At 43.2% G+C, this 12500-nt stretch overlaps 1 protein-coding gene and 1 non-coding gene across 2 annotated transcripts in view; one reads left to right on the top strand and one right to left on the bottom strand.

The window, feature by feature from the left end:
• The window catches only part of caskin1 (CASK interacting protein 1), an 84512-nt gene that overhangs the window by 34800 nt on the left and 37212 nt on the right, over nt 1-12500 (top strand). Inside the window, exon 2 of the mRNA XM_063904820.1 lies at nt 5636-5687. Within this exon, the coding sequence (XP_063760890.1) occupies nt 5636-5687 (52 nt within the window). The remainder of the gene's footprint in view (nt 1-5635; nt 5688-12500) is intronic.
• Nucleotide 12500, bottom strand: part of trnar-ccu (transfer RNA arginine (anticodon CCU)) — a 73-nt gene continuing 72 nt past the window's right edge. The window contains exon 1 of the tRNA in view: nt 12500. This exon is cut by the window's right edge and continues 72 nt beyond it. This is a non-coding gene — a tRNA (tRNA-Arg).

Below are 12500 nucleotides of genomic sequence, written 5' to 3'. Positions count from 1 at the left end.
AACAGCTTCTCTAGCAAGTAAAGGTTAATAAAGCTGGTGGAAATATGCAAAGTGACCGTAAATACACTTCAACAGGAAGTACAAACACAGAGTAAGAGAATGTGGAAGCCGCTTTACAGCCGGGGAGACATGAGGGTGAGTCCAGAAGCTGCTTCTCCACTGCAGAGAGTCAGCTGATCAAAGACGAGTCTCTGAGGAGGAGCAGAGGCTGGGTCACACACACTGGAAATACTGAAGTCACAATCTCATTACGGCATTGTGTTTGTATGTGTGTGTGTGTGTGTGTGTGTGTGTGTGTGTGTGTGTGTGTGTGTGTGTGTGTGTGTGTGTGTGTGTGTGTGTGTGTGTGTGTGTGTGTGTGTGTGTGTGTGTAATTCTGAAGCCTCCTGCAATGGTTGCGTGTTCAGCACACATGTATAAGCTAGAGCTAGAGGATGCTTGTTACCTAGCAACCGCCTCTTACCCAGTGCTCCCTAGGTGTGTGTGTGTGTGTGTGTGTGTGTGTGTGTGTGTGTGTAGGCAGTGAAACAGGGACAGATTTAGGCTGCAGGCTGCATCGTGAAATCAGTATTTTCCCAGAGTTCTGCTGCGGCAGGCGATACAAAACTGGAGAAATATACTGTGTGTGTGTGTGTGTGTGTGTGTGTGTGTGTGTGTGTGTGTGTGTGTGAGTGCAGATGGTGTGTGTGCTACCAGCTCAGGAGGCAGAAAGGGTCAAAGAGGATCAAACCAGCCCCTGCAGTTACCACGTATCACACACACACACACACACACACACACACACACACACACACACACACACACACACACACACACACACACACACACACACACACACACACACACACATAGTTAATCTGCCCTGCAGTATTTATACGCAGATACATTATTAATGATAATTATTTATACGGAGACATCGGAGTTATGTTCTTGTTCACAAATCACTGTAATGTGTGTATACAGTCATGACACAGCACTGTGTGTGTGTGTGTGTGTGTGTGTGTGTGTGTGTGTGTGTGGGGATGTTGGCAGCTCGCCCTCTCTCACCCTCTGTCCTTATATGAGTTTCTCACACAACTCCTGTCCTTATTTGATGACACGGAAGCAGCGCTGCTCTTTATGATGTCAGGAAATGATGGGGGGGGGCAAGGATTCAACACACACAAAAAGCCAATGGGATTCCTCCGTGTGATTTTTGATTATGTCAGAAAATAATCTCTGTGTCAAACAAACGTTTATGAAATGTACAAGTTTAGTTCAGCAGGATACTCTCCACATATTACCTTTCTGAAGTGAAAAGCTAATGTTGGGCTGTAAAGGAACTACAGCACGGTCACATGACTTCACGTCTCCACCGCTAAGCTAAAGGCGGCTAATGTTGGGCTATAGAGGAACTACAGCATGGTCACATGACCTCACGTCACCACCGCTAAGCTAAAGGAGGCTAATGTTGGGCTATAAAGGAACTACAGCACGGTCACATGACTTCACGTCACCACCGCTAAGCTAAAGGCGGCTAATGTTGGGCTATAAAGGAACTACAGCACGGTCACATGACTTCACGTCTCCACCGCTAAGCTAAAGGCGGCTAATGTTGGGCTATAGAGGAACTACAGCACGGTCACATGACTTCACGTCTCCACCGCTAAGCTAAAGGCGGCTAATGTTGGGCTATAGAGGAACTACAGCACGGTCACATGACCTCACGTCACCACCGCTAAGCTAAAGGAGGCTAATGTTGGGCTGTAAAGGAACTGTGGACCTGGAGGGATGGAAGCCATTAATAGAGGAAGACAGAGGTCTGATGAGGTGAAGGAAACAGTGAGAGGAAATGAGGACAGATCGATCAGAGCCAGAACATCAGGAAAACTTGAGTCTTCAGAGTTTCCATCCTCACTGCCAGAGAGGACAGGGAGGAGTAACTCAAGTAAAGTTAGTAACACTTTGTTACAAGGCACAGTTTTATTTTGCAGCTGCTAAAGGTGGAGCTAACTTTAAAATGATAAAAAAAACATTACAAATAAATATATATGATCAAATAAATCATTATAATTAATTTGACTTTATTTATTTTAAAGTTAGAGCTAACTTTGATGGCTTGTAATTAATCATTATTATCACAAATGTAATAATTATAATGAATAAATTAAATAAATCTATAAGTATTATACATTTAATTAAGTTTATTTATCTATTTCATTTCTTTGTTGATTTTATTTATTTAATTAATTTTGGTTTTTTTTTATTCTTTAATTCTTTCATTTATTTAGCATGAAATGGAAATACTAAACATGTTACAGGACTTGAATAAATGTACTTTGCACTGGAGAAAGGCTGAGAGCTAGCTCTAGAAGCTAATATGGCTAAAGTAATATTCCTTTTTCAGTCCCATGTTATTGAATGGTCTCACAGACTCAGAGTCATATAACAGAACAGAAAGTGAATCAGTGACTCTTCTCTTCGGTCTCCAGAGAGGATAGAGTATTCGCCAGCGGTGAGAAATCAGAGAATCATCAGACTGCACATAACGCGTCTGTAAAACACACTCCTCTTAAAGCCTCTTGTCTGGAAGAACTGCATTTACAGGTTTAGTTCATATCTCTTCTACTCTGTGATTAATACAACATTTAATTCAACCTATATGAGCTCTCGGTGCTCGGATGCTAATATGTTCGTCCTTTCCCAATTAGGTAGGGTTTTGTCCTGGATGAGCTGGACTTTTACCTGTAAAAGAGTATTTTGTCTCGTGGTGCTTTTACTTTAAGATAAGATGGTAGCCCTTCTGCCTCCGTCCTCGGCTTGAAGTGTTTGTGTATTTTTTTCGGTTCAGTCTGACTTTCTGCTGCAGAGACTGTCCTCGCTGCAGGCCGGCCGAAACACATCTGTCTGCTGTCACTTTCAGACAGACTCCAAAAGGCCTGCAGTGTGTGTGTGTGTGTGTGTGTGTGTGTGTGTGTGTGTGTGTGTGTGTGTGTGTGTGTGTGTGTGTGTGTGTGTGTGTGTGTGTGTGTGTGTGTGTGTGTGTGTTTGTGTGTGTGTGTGTTCAACATTTGAGCAACAGTGTGCAAAGTAAAGTGGAAGAGACAGATGGTGTGTGTGCTCTTTTAAATGTGTGTGTGTGTGTGTGTGTGTGTGTGTGTGTGTGTGTGTGTGTGTGTGTGTGTGTGTGTGTGTGTGTGTGTGTGTGTGTGTGTGTGTGTGTGTTGTGTGTGTGTGTGTGCGTGTGTGTAATCTTTATCTGTGCATTCAAGCATTCATTTAGTTTTTGGTTTGGGCATGGATGTGTGTGTGTGTGTGTGTGTGTGTGTGTGTGTGTGTGTGTGTGTGTGTGTGTGTGTGTGTGCTCTTTTAAATGTGTGTGTGTGTGTGTGTGTGTGTGTGTGTGTGTGTGTGTGTGTGTGTGTGTGTGTGTGCATCCAGTTTTGAAGGGGTACTCGGATTTAAGTAAAAGTATCAATACTAAATTATAAAAATATTATTTTGCAGTATGTGTTGGAGTGTGTGTGTTGGAGTGTGTGTGTTGGAGTGTGTGTTTGAGTGTGTGTGTTGGAGTGTGTGTGTTGGAGTGTGTGTTTGAGTATGTGTGTTGAGTGTGTGTTGAGTGTGTGTGTGTGTGTGTTGGAGTGTGTGTGTTGGAGTGTGTGTTGGAGTGTGTGTTTGAGTATGTGTGTTTTATGACGGCTTATTATAACCATGGTTTCACTATTTATTATGACTGTGTGTTAATGTAGCCGTCCAGCATCTCCGAGCAACGTGTGTGTGTGTGTGTGTGTGTGTGTGTGTGTGTGTGTGTGTGTGTGTGTGTGTGTGTGTGTGTGTGTGTGTGTGTGTGTGTGTGTGTGTGTGTGTGTGTTGTTAGGCTGGTTTTTCACAAATGAACATCTGCTCACACAGCTTAACTGTAATACTGCGTGCAATAAAAGAAACATCTTCACAATATTATCGAGCGTCACGTGTTTCTGATTACGGAGTTCAGACTGAGCTTTAGTCAGGAAACGTTTCTTGGAAAGGTTGGTTTTTCTTTTGGCATCATATCATGTATCTTAGACCCTTTTAAATTATAGAAGGAGTCACCTGGAAAAATAAGAAGGCAGCAGGAAAACAGTGTCTTCAAACTGCTAGAGCTAACGCTCCATTTCGCTTCATGCCTCTTCAAAGTTCAATGTGTCCAGCTGGTTTTAAACACAGAGCTTATTTAAGGCTTCTTACCAAAAACACATTCAGAAAAACAAAATGGAGAGTACTCCAGGGGTTGTACGAGCGGCAGCCTCCTCTTAGCTTTCTGTCGACACCTGTTGAAAATGCATTCTGGGAAATGTAGGAAACTAATGAATGACAGAGACGGAGAAATTACAAAAAGAGAAAAATGCCTCAAAGGAAACGTCTTCCTCATAAAGTTCTTGAGCTTGAGACACATCCGGGTCATATGAGTGTTTTGAGTCCTGTGTGTCGGGTCCGCCTATGTCCTGGTCTCCTAATGTCAGAACCACATCTGACCCGGCTCGGTCTGAAGGTCTCATGATGGAGTGAAAAGTTCAGGGTTAACGACTGTCGGATGTGACAGATGTGGACAAAGATGTGTGTGTGTGTGTGTGTGTGTGTGTGTGTGTGTGTGTGTGTGTGTGTGTGTGTGTGTGTGTGTGTGTGTGTGTGTGTGTGAATCCCTGCATTTAGCTGCCAGAAATAGCCTGTTAGGAAATCAATGTTCCTCCCTCAGTGGCGCTGGGAGCCGTCTCTCCTCCACAATACAGGGACTGTCCTGTTTCCTGCACCCTGGAGATGCTGTGTGTGTGTGTGTGTGTGTGTGTGTGTGTGTGTGTGTGTGTGTGTGTGTGTGTGTGTGTGTGTGTGTGTGTGTGTTTCAGTTCTTCATCATCAGCTGACATTAAAACAAAGGTCAGGAAATGAAAGAATAATGAGATCACATTAGACGTTCTTTATTAATCCCAGATTGAGATTGAGACATTTTTTGAGACGAGGCTGAGTGTTCAAACTGTTGTGGGATGTTTAAAGGAACAGAAGGTAAAGCAGGCTCCTGTAGGACCAGTCAAGGTGTTAATAGGCATTAGTGTAATTACAGGTGACGGTAGGTTTTGGTTTCCTCACCTGTGACTTGGCTTTGGCTGTGTGCCGCCGGCTCGATTGAAGGCTGAACATGAAGCCAAAGCGATGCACTGAAATAAAGCATCGGTAACACATTCACTAACCCTTAACCGTTAATGCAATTTTGACAATTTGCTCTGCTTTCAAACTAATTTTGCCAGCTGGATAATCTAGTGAAAGGTCAAACAAAGCTGCACATTCTGTTTTAACTGAGTTTGTTTTATTTATTCATTTGATTTTGTTTAGGTTTTATATGTAAGTGTGAATGTGAATGCTACCTCACCACACACAGAAGCAGGCACATAGACAATGTAGATATTCATAGTTAAAGATGGTTATGACCAGTATTGGTGACTGACCTCAAGGAACTGTCAAAGGAGAAGTGAAGGTCAAATAACAAATACTCATGCCTTATCTCCCGGAGTTGCTGCGAACGTAAACATCTTTACTCCTGTGAAATCATGCAATCGACCGGCTGTCGTGTCCCCTGCTGCTGCAGAAACCCATTAATGTTCCTCTTTGTTTGTTTCAGAGCTCCTCGGTTCTGCAAAGAAAGTGAATGTCAACTTCCAGGATACTGACGGGTGAGTTTCCGTCCCCTTTGCACCCTCCTATTCCTCTCTCTTCCTCCCTTAGTCCCATTGATAAGTGCTGTATGATCACAGTTTCACTTTGTCTCTGCAGTATGAAAAGCAGGAGGATTATCCGGGATAGCACTCAGCTTAGGTTCAGAGCAGAATGGTGTGTTTGTGACATTAAGGGAGTATTAATGTTATTAAAAGCCTTAAAATGCGTGTGTGTGTGTGTGTGTGTGTGTGTGTGTGTGTGTGTGTGTGTGTGTGTGTGTGTGTGTGCTGTGTGTGTGTGCGGAGAAAGGGCAGACTCAAATCCTGGTTCAGATGTGTGACACAGTGAAAACAGGTGGAAAGCTATCAGCTCACACACAATGTATGTGGCTTTCTTTTCAGAGTGCATGTAGAAGTTAAAACCTGCATGGAAGCTTTACGTCCTGTCTGGAATACAGGGTGCACTTCCGCCTCGTGTGGCCGAAAGAAATACTACAACAACAAACAAAAACTAGCAAGGATTTATTTTAATAGTTTGAAAAATCCACTGCAAAAAAACTGACAATAAATTAAAAAATCAAATAAATAAATAAAGATATATCTAAAATAATTAATCTATAAAATAAATAGAATTCAAACAGAATGTGCAGCTTTCACTATCATCCAGCTAAAGGAGTTAAATTAAATGCATACATTCTTTTTGTATTTAGATGCATTATTATTTACTGATTCTATTTAATTCAAGGGCCTTCATAAAGGAAACAACTCCTTATTAAGTACAATGTTTGTTGTTGTTATGTATATATAATCATACATCAGTTTAAAACGATGTACAAAAACACTTTCTTCTGCCGTGTGTGTGTGTGTGTGTGTGTGTGTGTGTGTGTGTGTGTGTGTGTGTGTGTGTGTGTGTGTGTGTGTGTGTGTGTGTGTGTGTGTGTGTGCAGAATAATAAAGTGTGTCATGTTTCTGTACAGATAGAGATCAGGAGTAATCCTCTCTGAGTGAAACTGAGCAGAGTAATCTAATTAGTGTGTTTACAGTTATTGCCTCTTTGGCCCCCAAATCCTCCCACGGTATTAAGTGTGAAAAATAAGAGTGTGTGATGGCGACGCATGCATCAAGCAAAGTGTAGTTTTATAACCTAATGAGTCTGCACAGTTTAAATTCACTTGATCTTCTCGGAGACTCATAATGAACCGGAGAAAAAAGCTCTTAATTGGGATTTTTCTGCAGTGTGTGTGTGTGTGTGTGTGTGTGTGTGTGTGTGTGTGTGTGTGTGTGTGTGTGTGTGTGTGTGTGTGTGTGTGTGTGTGTGTGTGTGTTACATACCCTAAGTGGTGTCAATCAGCTGGTGTTAAAGCAGCAGGAAGCAGCAGACTGTGGTCAGCGCTTGTGTGTTATTGAGATAATTGGAACGCAGGGAGGGGGGGGGGTCAGTGATATGCATGAAGAGGAAGGCAGAGTGTGTCAGGACGGACTGTGGTGTCTCTCACTGGAGACTGGAGATTTGACAACAACAGAGCACTTAGGGCGCCCCGAGGGTAGAGATCGTTCTTTATAAACCCCGACAAGAACGAGACCCCCGCTGAGACCGGAGAGGACGGTTACACGTGCACGGTATGGGAGTATTAAACCCTGGAAAATGGGCGTGAAGGAAGCAAAGACTAAGAGAAGCAAAAGGCTTCATACCTGTTCTGCCTTCTTTATGGAGCAGGAAGTGACATCATTACAGGGGTGACATTACGAGGATAAATCACGTCCCCCTTGTACCCCAGTTTCTTGGATTTCTTGTGAAAAGTTGTATTATTTTGGGAAGTTTTCCCTAAGTGATCAGCGCTCCGGTGTCAGACCCAAAACATCCCGGTTAGGGTCTGTCACGAACTTTAAACACAATGCAGTAGGACTCAAATGCACGACCCCAGGAGACAGAGTTAAAGTATTACAAAATGCTTTATTTCCAAAAGTGCAAAAACAAGAACTCAAGACGCTCACATGGAGGATTAATAAACACAGTGCTGGTACGCTGGTTACTGACCCACAGACAGGACAGACGAACTGACACAAGACAGGGGGAGACAGGACTACTTAAACATGAGGTAACAGGGAACAGGTGGGAACAATCAGGGGCTGACGAGGGCAGTGACAGGGAGTCAAGAGACCTGGAACGAGACACAGAAGGTGAGTACCAAACTAAAACAGGAAGTGGGAGACGAGACAAAAATGACGAAACAAAACATAAAACAACCAACCATAGACCTGGGGCACGAGGACCCAAACGAGACACAAGACTAACATTTTTGACAAGACACAACAGGATCAGGGAAAGACCGGTGTTCGGTCTACAGTAACTAAGGTACCGAAGTCACATAACAAATACAGTTCTGGTCTCAGGTGACATGTTATTGTTTTTGATCCCTTCTTACGATGACTTTGCTCCTCATGTTAAAAGTATTTCACCTGACCTGCCTTACCATTAAGTGTGTTGTATATGAATTACGGTTCAATTCTTTTTCATAGGTTTGTGCGTACGACTGTCAGTACCAACAGTGTCTGAGAACAGCTCAAATATATTCAGGAACTTATTAGTTTTGCACCTTTCCGATCATGCTATTGTGTGAAAATCATAATAGATTGGGGCAATGGACACTGCTAGAAAGGTACACTTTATCCTCAGTGAAATCTCGCTATGCTACTGCTAACTCTTTCTCTGTTCTGTCAAATCCTTTCCTGCACTGGAGGTTTCAGGCGTTGTTGTCGCTGGTGTGTCGAACACTGTTTCCCTGCCTATCTGGGTCATAATTTGCGTCTGAGACGGGGTTTTCCGTACCTTTGACGTACCTATTATAGCGTATTTATATTCCTGTTATTGTTAAAGAGTCGGAAACATCGGGCTGAGTTTTTCTAGCTTACTCCGGATGGTCCAATGCTCGGACTCTCCGGGTATTTTAAGTGTAGTTGGCAGCATCCTGTTCCAGTTGTGTTGTTGTTTTGAGTTGGGTGAAGGACGCTTGTTATCTCCCCTGCTGTTCTGAGGTGTGTGTTTAAATGTGGACACACTCCAGTAACAGTCACTCACCTGTTCATGCTGGTCACACACAATTCCAGTGCAGAACGGATGACGTTTCTTCTCTGTCCTCCCAAATGCCACTCCAGCAGTGGCTCACTCAGTAGGGGCTTGGACTGGGAATCGTAGGGTCGCCGGTTCAAGTCCCCGAACAGACTTGAGATATGGAAGGTGGACTGCTACTTGGAGAGGTCCCAGTTCACCTCCTAGGCCCTGCTGTGGTGCCCTTGAGCAAGGCACCGGACACCTCCAATCCCCCCTCCCCATTGCTCCCCGGGCGCTGCACAATAGCTGCCCACTGCTCCTAGCACTAGGATGGGTTAAATGCAGAGGACCAGTTTCCCTGTGTGTGCTCTGCTGTGTGCATGTATTCATCCTCCGATTCTTCACCACTGCTTTGAACAAAATACACAGGGAAAAAAGGGCAACATTTTAGAAACAGTGGATGGACTAATGTTGGTGGTGGGTTGAATTCTATACCCCTTTGCTTTAAAGCAAGTAATGAGACATGGAAACACGAAGCACTCAGGACTGAAAGACGGCTCTGTGTTAAGCGATTTGTGCCTTAAGGGCAAAACAGATTATGATCATGCAGTTTAACAAGTGAGTCATCTGAACACGCCGCTCACAAATCAGTGTGTGCACAATTTGCCCGTGAGAGGGAGTAGATTGTCGCCTAGTTTAGCAAAAAAAAAAAGAACAGTTTAGGGAAAGATTTACACACCTCCAGAGTTTCACACTGATACTGTCCCCTAAAAAAGACATTGAATACACAACTCCCTTCTTAATATGATTCTTGAATTACTCTGTGTTTTACGTGCTGATAAAAGCTGGACACACACACACACACACACACACACACACACACACACACACACACACGACAACATGAAGTATGAGCCAGGAGAATGTGGACACACACTGAACACACACATGTGAGCACACAGCAGCAGATTGTGGGAGTGTGTGTGTGTGTGTGTGTGTGTGTGTGTGTGTGTGTGTGTGTGTGTGTGTGTGTGTGTGTGTGTGTGTGTGTGTGTGTGTGTGTGTGTGTGTGTGTGTGTGTCCATTTTATGCCCCTTTATACTTCTACTCCACTTTATTTTGGTGGCCAATATTGTACTTTCAGGGCACCTCCATTATTTAATTTGCTTGCGGCTCCTTCACACTCTGTGCTGACGATATGCTGCCGTGCATTACTAACAATCCACCCACTATTTTAAAAAGAGACATCGTGCAAACTTTAGAGTAACTTTTAATACTTAAAGTACATTTTGCCAATAATATTACAGTACTTCTACATAACTATCATATTTAAATTCAGGACTTTTAATTGTAAGTATTATTAAGACTAGTATTTCTACTAACTTAAGGAAAGCTTTTGAGTACCATTTCCAGCTCTCTGTGTAAATCTGTGTGTGTGTGTGTGTGTGTGTGTATGTGTGTGCTAAAAATATACTATATGTATACAGAAAAGCATGCCGGCTTCAGGAGGATCGTGAGCGATGAGCAGCAGGGATAAATAAACAGAGGCAGCTGGCGAGAGGAATTGAGAAAGCTGGAGTTTGGATTCTGAGATGGAGGTTTATAAGATGTGTCTTTAATACAGTGCTGTCTGTGGATTCCCTTTATCCCGACATGGAAACAAACCAGTGCTCACACTTGACCTGAGAAACCACAGAAAGGCTCCTCCATCGACCCCCTGTGTAGTTGGACAGCTAGCTTCTTGTGTTTAAGAGGAATATCCCAACAGGAGTGAGATGAAGATACCACTCTTAAAAGGATGGAGTCCTGTGTTGTCTTCACCACCCTTCGGTTCAGATGCTAATGTGTTAGCTGTTACGTTGTAGCTCTAACATTGAATTATACATGGGACCGTTCACAGCTTCACATCCATCCTCTGTTGTGGCTGCAGGAGGCCTGAAGTCTTATCAGGACCTTTTTCTATTAGCTCTGTGTCTCTTGGTGAAGATGGTTCTGCTATCAGGAGTTGCCAAAATACTGAGGAATATCGTATCATACTTCATAGGTTTCAAGGTTTTGTTGGTCATATGCACAGCAGATACAGCGTACATGTTGGCAATGAAAATCTTATGTCCCATGCTCCTCCAACAACTCTACATACATGGTGCGAATAAGATAAATCAAATAGTGCAAAAAGAGAGAAGAATATTTACAATAACAACAGTAAAGATTTAAGGATGTGAAATATATACATATGTGGAATACATTGAGAGTATTTAAACACTTTACACTGTTGAATGAGGAGGTATGGACAGATGCATATATTACGTATAACAGATGTGTATAATATATATATATATATATGTGTGTGTGTACTATAAACAGATGTGAGTAGACATTCACACAGCTCAGGAGTTCAGTAGTCTTACAGCCTGTGGTATAAAACTGTCTCTGAGTCTGGTGGTCTTGGTCCGGATGCTGCGGTACCGTCTGCCAGACAGCAGCAGACAGAACAGATTGGTGCTGGGGTGATGGGGGTCCTTTAATATCCTACCGGCCTTCTTCCTACACCGCTGGGTGTAGAGGTCATACTTATGTCAACACTGTTTCTGGATATCTCTCATGGCCAGAGGTGAAGGAAGTTCGAGTAATATTTAAAAACTAAATGTGTTTTTTAATGCCTAATCTTAGTCAGAAAAAATAAGTAACGGTTAATAATAAAAGTTTTTCCCTCTTTAATTTAGGCGAGTTGAAGTCTAATTTGCATTAATTGGCCCACTCAACGTACCTCTGTTTTTTAAACCAATCACCTCTCAGAGGAGCGTGGCCAGCAGCAGCTCATTAGCATGTTAAGCTACAGACTCAGAATCAGCTCTTTAGGAACAGGGGCTGAAACAGAGGGGTTTATGGGATGCTGCAATGATCTGTTTGGTGTTTCAGCCAATCAGAGACAGACTCTGTATATATCTGAGACCTACTCCGGAGAGGAGGGGGTAGAAATGAAGCTGGGGATCAGTCTGAGGATGTAGTAGCGATGGATTTATGGAGGAGAAGAGATAATGGAGAGGAAGTGCAGGACGATAAAGAGGACAGCGATGTGGAGGGAAAGTAGTCCAAGGCAGACGGAGAAAGAAAGAGGGATGTGTCGAAAAGGAGAAAGGAGGATATAAATATTGCATGGTGAGTTTTACTACTTGGTAAAAGCCAGGGCTTCCCTCCCCCATGCATGAACCCCGCTGACACTTCACTGCTGCAGCATTGTGTAACAATATCCCTGTTTCACCCTGGAAGGGGGGGGGGGGGGGCAGAAGTGGGTGACGATGCATGCGCAGTGAGACTCCTCTTCCTCACTGATGAGAGGAAGTATTCTGAAGCTTTACCTGAGTAGAAGTACTAATGCCACACTGTGAAATGAGCTGTTAGGATCAAAGGTCCTGCATGGAAAATGGTCCATAGTTAAATACATGTCAAATGAAATATATCAAAGGTGTACATGCAACACGGAGGTACTTTGAAAAGTGTTTATTTTCTAACATTTTGAGAAAACACTTTTTAATTCAGAATTCCATTTTTAGAAATGAATGTTTTTCAGGGGAGAGGAAGAGAGGAGGAGTGAATACACTGGAGCGGGTCTCCACACAGGAGCAGTATGTAGATAGTGGCACGCCCAGGAAGTCGAGACCTTCGTTAGCTCTCAGTGTGTGTGCTATGGTGTTAACAGTTCTGTACATACTACTTATCGGGGACTCAGACAGTGGTCCACTTTCCAAAGCTCTGATACCGCCAGTCAGTAACAGATT

The sequence above is a fragment of the Eleginops maclovinus genome, chromosome 16, assembly GCF_036324505.1.
Source record: "Eleginops maclovinus isolate JMC-PN-2008 ecotype Puerto Natales chromosome 16, JC_Emac_rtc_rv5, whole genome shotgun sequence".
NCBI lineage: Eukaryota > Metazoa > Chordata > Actinopteri > Perciformes > Eleginopidae > Eleginops > Eleginops maclovinus.
This window is presented reverse-complemented; position numbering and strand designations above follow the sequence as displayed.